The sequence below is a fragment of the Nicotiana tabacum genome, chromosome 11, assembly GCF_000715075.1.
Source record: "Nicotiana tabacum cultivar K326 chromosome 11, ASM71507v2, whole genome shotgun sequence".
Lineage (NCBI taxonomy): Eukaryota > Viridiplantae > Streptophyta > Magnoliopsida > Solanales > Solanaceae > Nicotiana > Nicotiana tabacum.
The window spans coordinates 65,879,174-65,897,767 of NC_134090.1; the positions used below are offsets into that span (position 1 = coordinate 65,879,174).

The following is an 18,594-nucleotide window of genomic DNA, read 5'->3' on the forward strand; positions in this document are numbered from 1 at the left end:
TTGTATAGTGAAGTGATGTCAATAATTAATACCTCTAAGTAGTTGAGTATTGTATAATAAATATTGGGCTATATTATTACTATGTGTTGATATTAAGTGATGTTTTTGAACGATTATAATAGGTAATTAGTTATCAAATTGCATATATTGCCTTAACATTTTATTATAATAATGGACATTGACTATATAATGATAGTTGTGTTAACCAATTATTGGCTTAGGTAATTACCGATATGATTGATATGTCATACTACTACATTTAATCCAATTCAAAGTGTCAATTACCTAATAATGATGAATAAGTACAACTTTAGATTATTCACAAACAATTGTCATATTTGTATTAATGTAACTAAATTACTATTTTACACTAACGAACAACTAATTAGATGACCCACACTATTTCTAGTCCATATAATTGATATGCAGTTCTTAATTCTTTAACTTGAGTAAATGAAGGGGTAAATTCAAGTTTTTTTTTAACCCTTCGACCATTGGTGGAGAATATACCTACAATGGAGTTGAGTGTATCCAGCCATTTATTAGTTCACATTAACAATAGAATTATAGACTATCACTGGGGTAGAGTATAGACTGTAGATTTTTTTAAAAATTCACGTGTAAATTTTCAAATTCATTGGCGAAAAATTCAAACATTATAAATTTAAAAAAAAATTACATTCCATGTGTTATGTTTTTCGATTGGAACCTCTTTATTCTGCTTTGGATTTTTTTGTAGGTTAGTATTATAAAATGTCCAAAAAAATACAAGGCAAAAAAATAAATTAGGAACTAAAAGGCAACAAGTAAAATAATTTTTTTATTTATTTATCTCCTTTCATAGTAGCATACATTTTTTCCATACAAGGCAGGAAAATAAATTAGCGAATGTTGCTCTCTTGCCTGACTCTGTCTTCTTGGTTCTCTCGGATAAGTCTATTCAATGACTCCCTGATGAAGATTGCATCCATGTTTGGCCTTGGCCATAGAGGAATTTCTCTGTTAAGTGACTGGGTTGTTTGTTTGCACTACTTTACTTGGGAGAATGATGAATAATTTTGGATAAGATCTACTATATGTATAGGCAGATTTTCACACTAAATGGTTCATTTCCAGATGCCTTCTCGTAATGACGTGATTGTTGAGAGTTTCCATAATCGATGAGATGTTTTAAATCGGCAAAGGACATTGATTGCCAATGCTTATTCACATTGGATATTTAACTAACTACCTAAATCAGCGGTTGTCAATAAACTCGTATGTACCGTCATAACAAGTCCTGTGGCCAAGTTCTTTGTAGATGTAACATTTATTTTTGCCCCTTTTTCTGGTGCCAGAAGAAATATATACAATTGCTGGGTATACTGATATGTATTGTAACCTTTGTATAGGAATTCCAATTCCAACTATTTTGCCTCTCAACCCATTCGTCAGAATAGAAATCGCATACTAATATATAATCTCCCATCAATCTATTATGAATTAGTGGTCTATTGTACACTAGTGGTCGAGTATTGTGCATAGAAAATCTGCAGAAATCCAAATTAATAATGATGAAGAATATGAGATGCAAACACTTATCAAAAGAAGGAATTACACAATATACCACCTAAAATGAATTATCAATCTAATGTACCGCCAATTTCAACCCCATAATCAATAAATTAAAAGAATGAGACTTTGAGAGAAACGAGGAATAAGGGAGATGACCTCTATGTAAGGAATGAAAGAAAAATACGTTGCAATGGAGGATTCAATCGTGGAAAATGCGGACTGGGAAGTGCTGAAACGGCGAAAATCGTTTTTTCTTTTTTAATTCTAGAAATATTACTTTTATATAGGTTGGGGCTAAAGTGTAATAAGTAAAGCATTAGGGATAAAATGTAAACTTCCCCCTTCACTTTATAATTAACCCAAATCCCATTTAAGCAATAATTAAGCAAGAAGGTCATTCCTACAATAATTAAAACTTGAAGGTCAATTTGCAATATCACGTTATAAAAAGGATCAGGTGGCCAGAGGTCCTAGTTTCATTCATTATTTGGGTGCTATTTTGGTTCTCCCAATACCTACGTAAGCTATGCGGGAATTTATATATTATTTGACGTGGAATAAAATATGAAGTATACGAGTATTATCAACGCATGAATTAAATCAACTAAAATGACAAAATATACCCTATTGATCTTATAACTAATTTCTTTATTACAACAAATTAAATATTTCATTACAAATAATTCCTATATTATGATTCTTACATTATTAATATATGCATCAATTCATCCTTTACTAAGTTCTACTTACAATCCTTACATTATTAACTTTGAATCCATACAATTATTAATTCATGTATTTTTTAAAGCTTTATAGAATGTCAGGATAAAACTTAAATAATTTTTGAGGGAATGCCATATCCTTGTAATTTTTGGAGATGTTATATGGAATGGACCAATTGGGTGGTTTAAATTTTTTCCCCCAAAAATTAAAGGAAAATAAATTATGAAAATTAAAGATAATATTAATCTTGTAGCCTATTTGGCCAAGCTTTCAAAATATGCTTATTCTATTTTTTGACAGAAGTGCTTATCGAAAAAATACTTTCATAAAAAAATATTTTGTGTTTGATTACTTAATTTGAAAAGCATATTTGTTAATGTTAGAGCAACAATTTGTGCTTGTCTAAGGTCCTAAAAATATTTATGAGGAAAAACTACTTCTTTTAGCTTTTGAAAAACAACTTCTACTTGCTACTCAAAAACATTTAACTTTTCCTAAAAGTTTAGTCAAACACAAGACCACATTAAACATCATCACAATACATAGGTTAAGTGAAAGTTCACCCCTTGCCATGTCCAACTCTATATTCAACATAGTGTTTGATCTAATGCAAATTTAAGATGGGAAACTTATGTATTATTTTAAGGAAAAATTTCACATTAGAACAATTGGGTTCCATACTTTTTAATTTTATAACCCATATTTCAATTTATAACCAACTAGCCCAAAAAATTCAACATCCAACTCCAATAGGTTCTCAAAATTACTATTTAATTTTTGAAAAGGATTCCTCAAACTTTTAAATTAATTTTCAAATCAGTAACTTTGACTCAAATATTAATTCAACAAATCAAATTCATTTGAGTGGTGAAAATTAGATTTTTAACAAGCTTAAATATGTGAATTTAAATTTTGAATTTGATTTTGTGAAAAATTTGGAGTGGGAGTTATTTAGACATGTTAGAAATAGTATAAGGAGGTTGTATATAAAATTTGAAGTCATTTAGTGGAGATTTGGACCGGTTTTGAAGAAGAATTGCAACTGAAAATCGTGAAAGAAGTTCGTCTACAAACGCTAGTATAAAGGTGTATAATAGTGTATAAGGTGTGTTTCTACACTCATATACACTATTATACAAGATTATACATAATTATGCAAAAAACTGACTTCGTCTTCTTCCTTGCGTCTTTTCTGGAATTTAACTCAAATCTTGCTCAAATTTACTTCAAATCACTTCAAACTTAAATTTTGAACTCCTTTTGATATTTTCCATCAATTGGAACAATACCCAATCCAAACAACTAACAAATTCAAAAAAATCCATTTTCAAAAGCAAAGCTTTGAATGACCTTCAATGGTGGACTTCAACTATTTAATTTTCTTACACTGCAAACAGGTGACACAAGAGGAGAAGCAGAAAATACACGGCACCTTGAAGCATATGTATAAGATGTGAAAAGAAGAGAGTGTGAAAGCAATGGTTGCGAGAACAAAGAATTAACTCCATAGCTTTTAGAAGTAATGATTGTAAGAACACAAATTTTGAATTTGCAAGTGCTTTCAAAATATGTACAATGTGGGCTATGTAGGGTAAAACTTAAAAACATGGACCATTTTTTGTTATGGCGTGGAGTGATGTGTATTTCCTTGTAATTCTTTCTTATTTTAATTGTAATGAAAGAGTTAATAAAATAACGGTTGAACATAAGCTTGATTTGATAAATAATATTGTTAATTAAATTAAATATTTTAAAACTTCTGAGATCGCGTGTAGAGTAAAGTAGAACAGTAGAACGAACCCCAAGATTCCGCTAAATCTCGAGTGCAACGACGTCGTCCGCATCAAACGATCTTTACCAAAAAAAGGCAAAAACCCCGTTTTCTCGTTTCTCTTCTTACCCTGCTTTCAAGGCTCCTCCGCCTAAAATCCAATTAACCAGGAACTGTCCTCCTTCCCTCGATTTTGAAAATCAAGAAAAAGTTAATACTCCGGACAAAGAGAGAGAGAGAGAGAAAATGGAAGATGAAGAGGAAAAGCTCATTGAAATGGAAGAACAACAACAAGATGTAGTAGAAAAGGCTTCTCCTTCTGCGTCCGATGATTCTTTTATTAACGATGATGATGATTCTGATGATGGCAATCAACAATCTCCTCCTGAGGTTTAGCATTACCCACCCCTTTCCATATTTCTTTTTTATTTTTTGGTTTGGACGACTGATATTTTGTTTGCCTTGATTTGGATTGTAGGAACCATTAACTGATAAGGAAATTGAGGAGCTCATTGCTGAGCTTTTAGAAACTGAGAGTAAGGTTTGGCATTTTACTGCTTTCTTTTTTTCCCCTTAAAGATTGAATTTTGTGGGCTGCACTTGTCTTTTAGCTTTTTGGGGTTATGAATGTTATAGGCTGCAGAGGCTCAAGAGGCTTTAGAAGAAGAGTCAATAGCTAAAGTGGAGGCTGATGTTAGGGCTGAGTTGGCACAATCTCTTTCAGGAGATGAGGTACATTTTCAGTCTCCCTTTTTTCCCCATGTATATAAAACTAGCTATAAACCCCTTTAAATTTGGTCATTGCAGTTGGAAAAAGCTGTAGCTGATGAAATGGCAATCTTTAAAGAAGACTGGGAAAATGTTCTTGATGAACTGGAGACTGAGAGTGCTCATTTGTTGGTAATTGCTTTACTGCTTTTCTGTTAAATGGGTTTGTTGATTTTCTCGTTATGAATTAAATCAACACTGAAGGATGACTACAGGCGTAAAAGGAGCTTTACCCGCTTTGTTTTCAAACTGGAATATCTGAATGAACACAAATGAATATCTTTTCATGCTAGTTCTGATAATAGCATGCTTAAGACATTTAGTTTACAGCAATTATGTATTGGGCAACGGGTAAAGAACACGGAAACAAGAGCATTAAAGGATATCGTTTGCTTTTAGTGAAGTTGATAGGGGGACCTAGCAGTAATTTTATAGTAATAATTTTTTATCACCACTACTATTTCTACTACTACTACTACGTCTACTACTATAATTATTATTATTATTATTATTATTGTTGTTATTATTGTTATAGTGCCAGTATTTGGACCAAAGTGCCTAACATTTACTAATACACTAGGTACCTGTACCTCCCACCAACATAGGTATCAAGTAACATTGTCTACAATGCTTAGGCAAATAGGAAGAGTTCACCTAGTGTCGCTTCTGCTGAATCCAAATCTTGGTTCTAAGTTCCCTACTTTTTATTATTTATGATGTTTGGAGCTCTTCATTCAGGTTTCTGCTTAGTTTTGTTCACATGCTGATATTATTAGGAGCAACTGGATGGTGCTGGTATTGAACTCCCTAGTCTCTATAAGTGGATAGAGAGTCAGGCTCCTAATGGTTGCTGCACTGAAGCATGGAAAAACAGGACTCAGTGGGTTGGTTCTGAATTGACAAATGACATCACTGGAGCAATTGCTGACGCTGAGAAGTATCTTCAGATCCACAGGCCTGTAAGAAGGCAAGTGACTCTACCTATCTTAGTATTATTACTAACTCAATGGTAAACAAGTCGTGTGTTCTGACTTCGGCCACTGTCTTTTTTGGGCAGGCGGCATGGAAAAGTTTTGGAGGAGGGTGCCAGTGGTTTCTTGGCAAAAAAACTTGCTGGAAATGATGGCAGTGAGGCTCAGGGAGGGAGCAATGATGTAGATTGGGGCTCTTTCAGCAAATTATGTTCTGATAACTCGTCATCATCCATGGGTACCATTTCATTTGGCAGCAAAGATTGGGCCTCTGTTTACCTCGCTAGTACCCCACAACAAGCTGCTGAACTGGGACTAAAATTTCTTGGAGCGGACGAGGTGAATCAATTTGATTTGATTTTGTTATGATTTGTTGAGGCACGTCCTTCTTGCACGTTTTCACATTTTAATACATGAATAACATTCTTTTATTTAATTTTCCTTGCATGGTTCAATTGCAACCTCTATATCTTACTGAAGTTGCGCCTGAAACTTGACCTTTAATCTTCCTTACCCTCGCCTGGTCATTCTTTATTTTAATACTGCTCTAGCTCACTGGAGTTGCCTCTTTCGTTCTTCGTTACCCTCTTCTACCCAATAGCTTACAAACTATTACAGAGAGTGGCCTTTCCACTTAACACCACATGGCCAAAGGAATGTTGACCACAATTCCCAGTGCCAATGAGCAATGTAAGAAAATTTTGGTCTCATGAGCATAGAGGTCTTTGAGCGAGGATCTATATATAGACCGGAATCATTGATGCTGTGCAGCCAAAAGAAGCGACAATGGAAGGAAAATAAATGTATATTGCTGAATATTGTGGCAGTTAGTTTGAGAAATGCTAAATGCTACAAAATCATTGGTGTAGGGAATTTGACCAGGATTTCCCATCTGGAGGTGTAAACAAGCTGAGCCGAGTCAGAAAAAAAGAAAAGCCAAGAAAAATTTAGCTGGCCCGAGCTTGAGTGAGCCAAATATTTAAGGCTTGAGCTTGACATGGTGCTATATTTGAACATCTCATGTTTCGGTTTCAAAAATATAACACCATCAGTGTAACCAACCAAGGTCTAGCAATTTTTTCAATCAACCATAGTAGAACAAAGACCAAAACTAATTATCTTCTTATCAGCTACTACTAATAAGAATAAAAATCTTAGAATGTATGGCTACTCTTCTTTAATTCAAAGGAGCTACCGTCTTAGAGATTTTGAATATAGATGGTGAAGAAAGCGAGATGCTGGGAGGGACTTTGCATCATCAAAGGAGGCATTTAGTGAGGAGAGGCATGAGAAGGTAGCTCATGGTGTTGTTGTGACGTGCAAAGAGAGGAGCAAATGATGGTGTACTGATAAAAACATGTTAGGTTATTTCTTTCTTTTTGCCTAATCGTAGGAGTCCAACCTTATTTAAAAAGAGGTGCAGTGAAGCAATGAATGAGACTAGGAGTCGAGAAGTTGAGTAGAAACAAGGTCGCTATTATTGTATGATGTGCAAGATTTTTAAGATGAAAGAGATGATGCCTACAGTTAGTATCGTGTTGGGTGTACTCTATCTAATCAAGTACTTTTTGGATTTCTATTTATGGAATTTCTTTTATTTTTATGTATTGAGATAATGATTGGGGAGTTGTTGATTGTGGTATAGAAGAAAGATTGTAATTGAACAAAAAATTGAAGCTCAAATACGCCTATATCCTTTCAACTTCAAACTGCGTATTTTGAGGTTCGAGATGGTTGTATCCATCCTCTAGCAGCTCGAGCTTGAAATGGTTCAGTGCAAGCTTGGCAATCATTCAATCTGACTTGGCAATTTACACCCCTAAGAACAATTTCCTTCAAGGGCTGGTGTATAGTTTGTTAATATGGAAGTGATTAATAACATGACATGTAAAAGAAAGAACAACAAAGGAAGGCAAAAGCAAGAAAACAATAGAAAAAGAAGCACGGGTCTGGAAAAAACATTGTTGATTGATCTCTTCCATACTTAATATCAATGTTCTGCCATATGCTTCATTTCCGTACTGAACCTCCACAACCATTTACAAAGCAAACTTTTTTTTTGTGTAGTTTGAGGTTCTTCACCCCTAACCAACCTACTTCTTTAATACTGCACACTGTACTTCACTTCACTAAATGACTCTTTTTTGCTGAGTAGCCGTCCCATAGAAATTCCCTTCTGATTTTGTGAATTTGCTTCGCCACTTCTGCTGAAATGGGCAATAAAGACGGTAGATAAGCGGAGATACCATCTATCACACTATTATTCAAAGTAAACCTCCTACCAAGAGACAAGTATTGCTGCTTCCAGGGGGCTAACTTCGTCTCACACTTCTCAATAACTCCTTGCCATACACTTCTGTGATTTTGTCTTGCACGCAATGGTAGCCCTAGATAGGTAGTAGGGAACTTCTCAAGTTTTACCTCTGCCAAAACTCCAATGTGAATTTCAGCATTAACAGAGAGGATGAAACTTTTGGACAGATTTACTTTCAGGCCAGTAACAACTCTCAAATTTAGTATTTGCTCCTTGTCTGCTTCACATAACAACATGGTGTCATCGGCATACAATAATTGAGATATTTCTACCTATCTTCCATCTGAAGTAAAACCTTTAATCCATCCCTTTTCAGTAGCATTCTTTAACACACTGTCTAAAATTTCCATCACAATGGAGAAAGAGTATCACCTTGCCTTAATCCCCTTTGTGACTTGAAATATCCTTCTGGACTTCCGCTAACCGAGATTGAAAATCTCATTCTAGAGATGCGCATCTTAATCCATTGAGTCCACTTATCACCAAATTCATCCACTTTAGAATCTTAAAGAGACAAGACCTACTCACGTGATCATAAGTTTTTTCTTAGTCAAGGTTGCATTGATACACCCCAGAGTACCTCTTTTCCAGTTTTGATCAACGTCTTCATTGGCCAATAAGCATCCACTTTCTGTCTTCCCTCAGGAAGCCTTTTGGCTTCCAGACACGAGCTTATTCATTACCTTCTTTAGCCTCTTGGTGAGGACCTTTGCAGTGATCATATATACACTTCTAAGCAAGCTTATAGGCCTGAAATCTTTAATGTTTATAACATCTATCTTTTTAGGAATAAGAGCTATAAAAGTGGCATTTAAGCTTCTTTTGAGTTACCTTTTCGGTAGAACACGTCAAAATTCTTCATTATATCTTCCTTTACTATGTGCCAACATCTTTTGGAAAAAGTCATATTGAATCCATCCGGGTCTGGTGCGCAATCCACCATTTTCACCACCTCTACCTCTTCTTCCGGAAAGGCCTCTGGATTCACATTTTGATGGCCTCCATTTACCTTTTAAGAAAACAAACCTTGATACAAATCTAGGATCTGTTCTTTAATTACCTTTTTATCTTTAGAGGCACTGCCTTGCACTTCAAGTATCTCAATACAATAGTACCTTTTGCGCATTTGGTAATCTATTGGAAAATCTGCATTTTATCCCTTCTTTAATCTACAAAAATGTTGATTTTTGCTTCCATGATATCTCCTCAGCTCTCTTAAAACTCCTTAGTTAATAATGTTTTCCCAGAATTTACAGCAGCAACACCAGCAACAACACCATTTTCTGGTTCCTGCATCTGTTCCATTTCTTCTAAATCCTTCAAAATCTGATTCTTTCTAACTTCCGATCAATGTTTCAAAAGCCGAGGCATTTTATCTATCATAGAGCGAGGCAAAAACCTAGAGACTATTTGCATTAAAATTGTAGAAAATTGTAAAAGTACTAATAATATATATCTGTATAAACATGCTAACATGTGTATAAACTTGATAATTTTTTTCTACAAGGAGAAGTGAAAGGGGTAAAGATGTTTTACACCTATAACTGACTATGATCGAACATACTTAGAGTTGTAAAAATGATACTCTAATTCCTAGTAGGTCAAAAAATTTAAAATAAAAATATTATAAAACCTAAATCTAGAAAACAAATCACGAATACTCATTATAATACAAACAAAACTTCAGGAATAGATTTTCCAAAACAATATCTAAACTAGAGTGATACCAAAATTAATTCTAAAATAAAAAATAACTTTGAAAAGAATAAACTAAAGAGAGCCAAAAAAGTAAAAAGAAACTTGAGGAAAATGAGGCATAAATAAGGATGATGCAAGCGTGGAAGCAGATCAAGCGTTGGAGGACAAAGCTCTTGCTTTTTATAGTTTGTGCTTTGAAGGCAAAAGGCCGAAGAGTATTTGTTACTCAGTAAACGACAAAGAGAAATGATTTTGAAATTAGGGTAAGCAATTAGAAAAAGCCTTTTTCTGAGATGGAATTTCTTTTTTGAGATGGGAGTTAGAAAAAACCTTTGCCTTTTGAGGTTTTCCAGTTTGAAAATTTACTGAGTTAACTTTGAGTTTAAGTATTAATAAAAGGAATTATTAAGCAATTATGGCTCTATTCTGAATAAATTCTCTGGGGTGTAACCCAATGAATGCCCAGAAAGTTGGGACTTACGCCTAAGAAAACGCCCAGAAGGCTGGGACTTGCGCACCCACAAGGCTTGCGCCCCACGTGTATGCCGCATTGCGTTTTTAGTGTGCCTCGCTGTAGGGCTAGCCCGTAAAATGCCTTTTAAAACACTACTCCCAATCTTCCGTAGACTTCTTGATTCCATTCCTCAAATCTTCAATATTTTCTATTTTCTTGCTAAAATCAGATCTTGCCTGCATTGAATATCGTAAGACTTCCACCAACTCCAGTGATTACCAAGAATTTCATGCTCTAGCCACATTTTCTCGAATTTAAAGTATACACTTCCCCTAGAAAGATATTGTTGTTTTCTTTTAATATATTTTTACTGAATTGGGGAGTCCTAGAAAGATATTATTGTACAAAATAGATTAATAGATTGTAAAAACGATTAAAATTAGAGTATAAAAAAATAATGAAAGATCATTTATAACGAAGCAAATGATATCAATTTAATCTTGCAATTTTATAAATTTTTTATTTTCTATTTGATCTCTGTCGGAAACAACTGTCTACCTCACACAAGGTAGGGGTAAGGTTTGCTTGCACGCCACCCTCCTAGACCCCACTGTTGTATTATTTTTTCTTTGGTCTATTTATTTTGAGATAGCCTTGATGCTACTTTGCTTTTGCTTTTCATAATTGTCAAGTGGGAATTTATGAAATTAGTTCCTGATTTATACCAGCTTCATGACAAGTATATCTGTAAACTTACATGGTATATGAAATGCCAAAAAACTTTTGCCGCATAATCACAGTTTTGAGTTTTATATCATTTTCTTTACTTCAGAGGGTCTTTGTTTAATTTGCATGGCCAACTAATTAAAAAGTGCTTTGGTCGTATATGCGATTCAATCTCAGGTTGAGGAGATTGATGATATTGAAGACAGTTCTGTTGATCCATTTGTTGCAGATGCCATTGCAAATGAAAGAGAGCTAAATCTTTCTGAAGAGCAAAAGAGGAAGTATAAGAAGGTCTGTGAATGGTATATTCTAGTTCTTTTCTTTGACATTGATACTTCATTTCTTGAAGATATGGAGCCGGATGAAGTGTTCATTCACCTTTTTTCCCCCTTCCTTTTTACCACTCTTTCTTTTTCTTTTAAGCACCCTTTAAACGACCATTTGTTTCTTCTTCAAATTCTCTGCTGATGAGAGGTAACTTCTGCTGTTATAACTGGGCTGTCGATTCAACTTATGACAATTTTTTTTTACTTCTCTCTCTTCCAGGTTAAAGAGGAAGATGATCTAAAAATTGATTTGAAGCTTCGGAGACGTTTAAAACAAAGAAGACACAGGAACATGCAGAAATTGGTAATGAGCATGCTTTGAGCTCTCTTTTTAGTATCTAATAAGTTTCTTAAAGTGTTATTAGGAAAAGATTTCTGAAAGTGTATCATTCGCGAAGGACTTGAGCCGTTTTACTTCAGGGTGATCTGTTATGAGCTAACAATATGACCCTCTGAAAATTCACTACTGCCGCGGGGGATATCAGATAGACTTTATGTCACGACCCCAACCAGCGTTAAGTCAAGCATGGTTCACCTAGCCACTTGGCCATTTTTGGCACAAAACTCTGATAGTCTCCTCTGTGCTTAGAGCATTCTGATAATCATGTTATTAGCCAATCACAACAACACAAATTTTATGCACCAATATCATTAGCTACAAACCAAAGGTACTAACAATTAATTTTTAATAATCAACTGACACAAGACTCACAAAATCAGTTCTATAATCTCCAAGAATGATTAGTGGAGCATAATTCTAGAGTCTAACAAAATAATAGAAGATACTGCCCACACATTACAAGTTAGGCTTACTTTGATAACTATCTACTAGTTGTCACGCGGTTGGAGTAGTACTAACCATGTCAACTAGTGAATAATGATGATGAGAAGAGGGGGTTAGTCACACTGACAAGTGAGTGGATAACTCAACTATAACCGTTTTATCATGGATAAGTATATACATACATATAACATAAGATTCTGGTAGTAAAAAGTTATTAGTGGATGCCTTTGAATATGCTCCTAGGCACGAGTTCCGTCAAGGAAAATGACAGACCATATCAAAATGGGGGAATGGAGATGGAGGAACAAACTGCTGATGCTTGAATGGTGGTCGCCGACAATAGGCTGTTATTCGGCTGAGGCAAAGCTGGATTGGGTTTGGGTGAGATACTGGTGATTCCTCTTCACATGTGGTCCTAGAAAATCTTCCTCATTGGGGATAAATGTGGGAGATGGATTGAAATGGAGGAGGAAACTTCTCTCAGGAATCATTTAAAATAGGCTCGAATCAAAGTGAAGGGCCTATTCGAAAGAATCCCAAAAGTCAGAGAGGTGGAGAAAAATGGCATAATTTTATGTGCCGATCTGGTGTGAATCGCCGGCGACCTGGTGCAGTGATGAAATTACATCAGAGATTTGAAATTTCTAGGGGTCCTAACCCTAGAAATACAACTATGGGTCTGGAAAGTAAGAGGCACGTGGCTCAAGAGTCACGTGACATTGAGGTGGGACCTTCTTTTAAAAAAGGTTCACATGCTATTGCCGAGTCATCTAACGGGCCTAGTAAAATTAAAAGTCCCTTATTTCTTTCACTAAGCCCATCCCGACTTCTACTATAATAAAAAACAGATTCTCAGTTCTCTTCCCAGGGGATAGACCCGACCCAATGTTGGAAGAACTCTATGCAATTCATAACTCAATGGACATTGTTTTATCAGAAGATCCATCTGAGACAGAAGATCCACCACGTCTCTTAGATGCAACAGAGGAATTGGCTTTGCATGGTGGATTCGAAGAAGAAGGTCAAGCTTTAGAGGGTGGCGAAATCATTTCATTCCTTTCTCTCTTCTACCCAAGAATTCCCTACAATTGTCAACGTATGAAGATCAAGAGCCATTGTCTGATGATGAAGTAGAACCCTTGGACTCTCAATTTCTAGAGGCGGAAATGGAAGCTTCCTTATGGGTGCACAAAAATGTTTTGAAGATGAGCAAAGCATACTGAGTTAACTTTCAGGGGTGCGAGGGAGAAGCTCCGTCTCTCTTCATGAAAATCGATAAGCGCAGATTAGAGATAAGAGAGAAGCTGCTTTAAAGATAGTATCGACTCCAAAAAAGAAGAAGGGGAGCATGGAAGTTCAGAATCTGGTGTTCAACATGAATTTCCAAGTCCAGTACAAGAAGTAGGGGGAAATCTACCTTCAATTATTATCAATGAAGGTAAAAGTTATTTCTTGGAACTTGAGGGGATTAAACCGAAGGGATAACAAATCTATTGTCAAGTCTCTAATTGAGAGTTGGAAGGCCGATATCTACTGCTTACAAGAATTGAAATTGGAAGGAGATGTGAAGAGTTTTGTGAAACAAATTTGGGGGTTCAGGTGGGTCAAATTTGGCTGTTTGAAAGCTAGTGACAATATAGGGGTATCTTGGTTTTCTGGGACAGTAGGTCCTGAAAAGGGGAAGTGATTAATGTAGGTAGTTATTCTATCACTGTTAAGTTTGATGCCCAGGGCTATAATTTCTCCTAACACTTGATTGGAGTTTACTCTCCGCATTGTAGACTTGAAAGAAGGAACGTTTGGTGGGAAGTTGCTGCTTTTAGGGGATCTTTCGATGGTCCATGGGTTGTTTGCGGAGATTTCAGTGTTACTAGGTTTATGGAGGAAAGAAGGGACAACAACATCATATCAAGAGCCATGATTGAGTTCTCCAATTTCATTGAGGAAGTTGAGCTCTTCGACCCTTCGCTTTTAGGGGGAGTGTTTACATGGACCAGGAGCAACAATTCTCATATTCCTTCTAGAATGGACAATTTTTGTTCTCTTCTGATTGGGATGAGAGCTTTAGGAACAAAAGGCAGTCCGTGCTTCCCAAACTTGTCTCTAACCACACCCCCATTTTGCTTAATTGCGGTAACCGGGAGAACTCTAAATCTTATTTCAAGTTTCAGAACATGTGGTTGGGAGTTGAGGGCTTTAAGGACATGGTAGCATTGTGGTGGTCATCCTTCAATGTTAAGGGAGACCCCACTTTATTCTCGCCCAGAAACTCAAGCTCTTAAAAAGCAAATTAAGAGATTGGAGTTTACTGCAAATTAAGAGATTGGAGTTTAACTCAAGTAGGGAACCTATCAGCTTTGAAAACTGATTGTCTTAATAATATCCTGGTACTACAAATTGCCCAGGAGACCAGTAATGTCTGAAGACGAAATGATATAGTTGGCAAGCCTCACTATGGATCCAGAAGAAATTGCAAAGCATGAGGAATTATCCTGGAGACAAAAATCAAGAGTACAATGGTTGAAACACGGGGGGGCAAAAACACAAATTTCTTCCACAATGTGGTAAATGCTAATAGAAGGTTCAATGCAATCCATAGACTCATCATTAATAGGGTTCATGTTTAGGATTTAACTACAATCAAAATTGAGATCCTTAATTTTTACCTGGATAGCGAGTCAGAATTATGGAGGCCTGAGTTCAACTATAGTCAATCCCCTCAACTAAATAACTCAGAAGTGGAGTGGTTGGAGCGGGATTTGATGAGCAGGAAATTTTGGATGGGCTTTTTAAGCATGTGCAGTCGACAAAGCTCCTAGACCTGACGGATACACCATGGGTTTCTTCTTACACCGTTGGGATGTACTAAAAGATCTGGTGAATACTTTTCAGAATTTTCATTTACAAGAATATTTTGAGAAAAGTTTCAATGCTACATATATAGCTTTGATTCCTAAGAAGGTTGGTGCAGCTGAGTTGAAGGATTTTAGACCTATTAGTCTGATTGGCAGTGTCTACAAAATCATTTCTAAGGTGCTGAAAGACCGAAGAAGGTGGTCTCTAAACTTGTGGACTCTCAACAGATTGCCTTCATCAGAGGCAGGCAAATCATGGATGCAGCTGTATAGCTAATTGAATGTGTTGACTCCAGAATTAGGGGGAAAGATCCGGGGCTGCTGTGCAAACTTAATACAGAAAAAGCTTTTGATTACATAAACTAGAATTACCTTATCAAGCTGTTGAAAGATACGGGTTTCGATTGCAAATGGATTAAGTGGATTCACTTCTGCATTAGTAATGTTAGATTCTCCATTCTTGTGAATGGCACTCAAGAGGGGTTCTTTCCATCTCAAAGAGGATTAAGGCAAGGAGACCCCTCTCACCTTTCATCTTCATTATTGCCATGGAAGGTTTGAATAGCATGATCAAGAAAGCAAATCTTGAAGGTTGGCTGAGAGGCTTCAGGGTGCTCAACAATGACAGAAGTAGTCTGGAAATTACTCACTTACTATATGCTGATGATTCACTGGTTTTCTGCGATGCCAAAGTAGAGCAAATTACACACTTGGGGTTGATTCTTACTGTGTTTGAAGCTGTGTCAGGTTTACATGTAAACTGGAGAAAATCCCATTTGTTCACTGTGAACGAGGTTCCAAACATTCAAAGACTAGCATGATTTTTAGGTTGTGAGGTGGGGACTCTACCTACTACATATCTGGGGTCACCTCTAGGGGCTGAAAATAAGTCTCAACAGATATGGAATAGAATTGTGGAAAGGTGAGAAGAAACTATCTAATTGGAAAAGCAATTACTTGTCCCTGGGAGGTAGGGTTGTCCTGGTTAATAGTGTTCTAGATGCTCTTCCCACTTGCATGATGTCTCTCTTTTCCATGCCAGTCAAGGTTAATCGACGCTCTGAGGAGGAATTTCATTTTGGCAAGGAAACAAGAAAGAAGAAAAGTTACCACCTGGTCAAGTGGGAAGCTCTCACATGCAGCAAGAAGGAAGGGGGCTTGGGTATTAGAAACCTAAGGCAACATAACAAGAGTCTTTTAATGAAGTGGTTGTGAAGATTCCCTCTGGAAGACCAAACCCTATCGAAGAAGGTGATCAATGAAAAATATGGGACTGTGGGCAGTGGTGCACAAGTTATGTTACCGGGAGTGAGTGTTTGGAAATCAATAAGTGCCCTATGGCAAGATTTTGCTTCCAACATCAGTTTAAAAACTAGGAATGGCATGAAGCTCTCCTTCTAGAATGACGATTTGATAGGAAATGGCCCCCTCAGGATATTTTCAGCTTAGCACAACAACCTGATGCAACTCTAGCTGAAACTTGGAGCCCACAAGGTTGGAACCTAACCTTTAGAAGATTTCTGAATGATTGGGAAGTGAGTAGAGGGACTGATTTCCGAATGATTGGGAAGTGAGTAGAGTGACTGATTTCCGAATGACTGGGAGGTGAGTAGAGTGACTGATTTCTTCAGTCTTCTACAAAACTTCAGGGGAACTACTGAACAAGAAGATAAGCTGGTGTGGGTCAGAAGCAACAATGGTATCTTTACAGTAAAGTCAGCATACATGAATTTAATCAGATGTGACCTGAACTATGGCCTCTGGCATTGGAAACATATTTGGAAGGCAAAAGTTCTCCTAAAGGTGACAATTTTTTGCTGGTTAGTAGTCAAACAGGCTGTTCCAACTCATGAAAATTTGATGAAGAGAGGAATACAACTATGCTCAAGATGTTTTTGTGCGGCAATAAGAATGAGACAATCAGCCATTTGTTCATTCACTGCCAGGTGACTAGCAGATTGTTGCAGCTGTTCATGAGCATGAAAGGCCTAAGCTGGACAATGCCTAGGAGAACTGATGAGATGATGGCAAGCTGGAATGGCTCCGGGATAATCACATGCCAAAAGAAGTGGTGGAACATTGTCCCAGCATGTATTTGGTGGACCATTTGGAAGGAAAGAAACTCTAGATGTTTTGAAGATGTGGCAAGCCATGAACAAAGGATTAAGATGAATTGTACATTTTTGTTTTATTTTTAGTGTAAAGAAGCACTTGTACAAAATGTAGAATCTCTAGTAGATCTCATAGACTCCTTGTAGCTGTTACAAGATTGGTTTTTGTCTATTTTGGGTCTTGTAACTTGTTACTCCTTAGCACAATCTTTGTGCTAGGGACTAATTTTATTTTAAAAAAAAAGTATATACATACATATATGATATGAAAACATGGTCAATTCGTATCAAAGTAACATGGGGGTACAATTCAACATAACATAATAATTGAGCAACAAAAGTAATACTCTGCAATTTAATTTAAATAATTTTACATCTCAAACTACAGAGGAGTTTCTAAAGCTAGAATAGATATCAAACCGTCAATATGGTTGTCAGCATAGCCGTCTAGCGAAGCCTATCACACTTGTTGCTAGTTCTTTTCATCCTAATAGCGAAGGTGCAACATTATATCATTACTGTACAAGGTGCACCAGGTAACGAAATTAGTCGCTAGATAATGGTCTTTTAATAAGGCAAAATAATTTTATTGATATTGGGAAATTCTAGTATACAAGAAATATACCAAAAAGTAGAGACCTTACAGTAAAACTTGGTTCTCTATGAAAGTCACTCTCATCTATACAGGTCAAAGTTCAAGGTTGCACCAAAAGGAAACTAGAGTCAACAAGCTATTTCTCATATAAACAAAATTATTCTCTACCCCTTCGAACGCCCTTCTATTTCGCTCATGCCAAACTACTCACATAAGAGCTTGGGAGACAATATCCCATTTTGATGGTCTTCTACCGCTTCAAACGCTCTTCTATTTTGCTCATGCCAAACTACTCACATAATGGCTGGCAAATTCTCATTTTGATGATCTTCTTTTCCTACTTTTGAAAGTCAAATTGAATGATGCTTCCTTTGTATCCTGAACCAATTCAAAACCATCCACCACAAGCGCGCTGCATCCGCATCTTCTCTGACTCATCTATACACGGTTTCTCCCTGCTGATTTTCTTGCTGCCAACCACACAAAGAAGCGCCGTTTTTTGGGCGCGATGTTGCTACCCATCACAAGTATCTCAATATACATACATGATACAGACGTATAAACATGTACACGTGCATTCTTTAAAGATCATTTGGCCATAGCATAATAACATAGAATAACCAAAGATCATATCTCATGTGAATATTTGGCACTTTATACATCATAATGGAACTCATACTATCAAAATATTTTCTTTCTCAGCATATCATTAATATTACTGCTTATCCCAATTCAATTAATCACTTTAATGGAGAAAATTTTAGAAGCATATTATAGTTGAAAAACACAAGCTAAGAAAGAGACACCTCTCACATTTCTAGTTTCCTTTGTCATGAACGTGGTGCTAGTAGGCTAACCGTTTGCTTGTTCAGCAATTAATAGTCATTTTGTATGAACTTAAGTGTTATTTATTTGAAAAATATCACATCTACTTTGGACAAGCT

General features: G+C 36.3%; 1 protein-coding gene across 3 annotated transcripts in view; it reads left to right on the plus strand.

Annotated features, from left to right (window-relative positions):
- The first annotated feature begins 4,119 nt into the window (after positions 1-4,119).
- LOC107813964 (protein CHROMATIN REMODELING 20) overlaps positions 4,120-18,594 on the plus strand; it is a 45,949-nt gene continuing 31,474 nt past the window's right edge. The window contains exons 1-8 of one of the 3 annotated variants that reach the window (XM_075225145.1): positions 4,120-4,438; positions 4,527-4,589; positions 4,685-4,780; positions 4,856-4,948; positions 5,593-5,783; positions 5,874-6,126; positions 11,157-11,270; positions 11,526-11,609. In XM_075225145.1, coding sequence (XP_075081246.1) covers positions 4,295-4,438; positions 4,527-4,589; positions 4,685-4,780; positions 4,856-4,948; positions 5,593-5,783; positions 5,874-6,126; positions 11,157-11,270; positions 11,526-11,609 — 1,038 coding nt within the window. In that variant the 5' untranslated portion in view covers positions 4,120-4,294. The remainder of the gene's footprint in view (positions 4,439-4,526; positions 4,590-4,684; positions 4,781-4,855; positions 4,949-5,592; positions 5,784-5,873; positions 6,127-11,156; positions 11,271-11,525; positions 11,610-18,594) is intronic. The other 2 variants (XM_075225144.1, XM_075225143.1) reach the window with 2 other exon arrangements.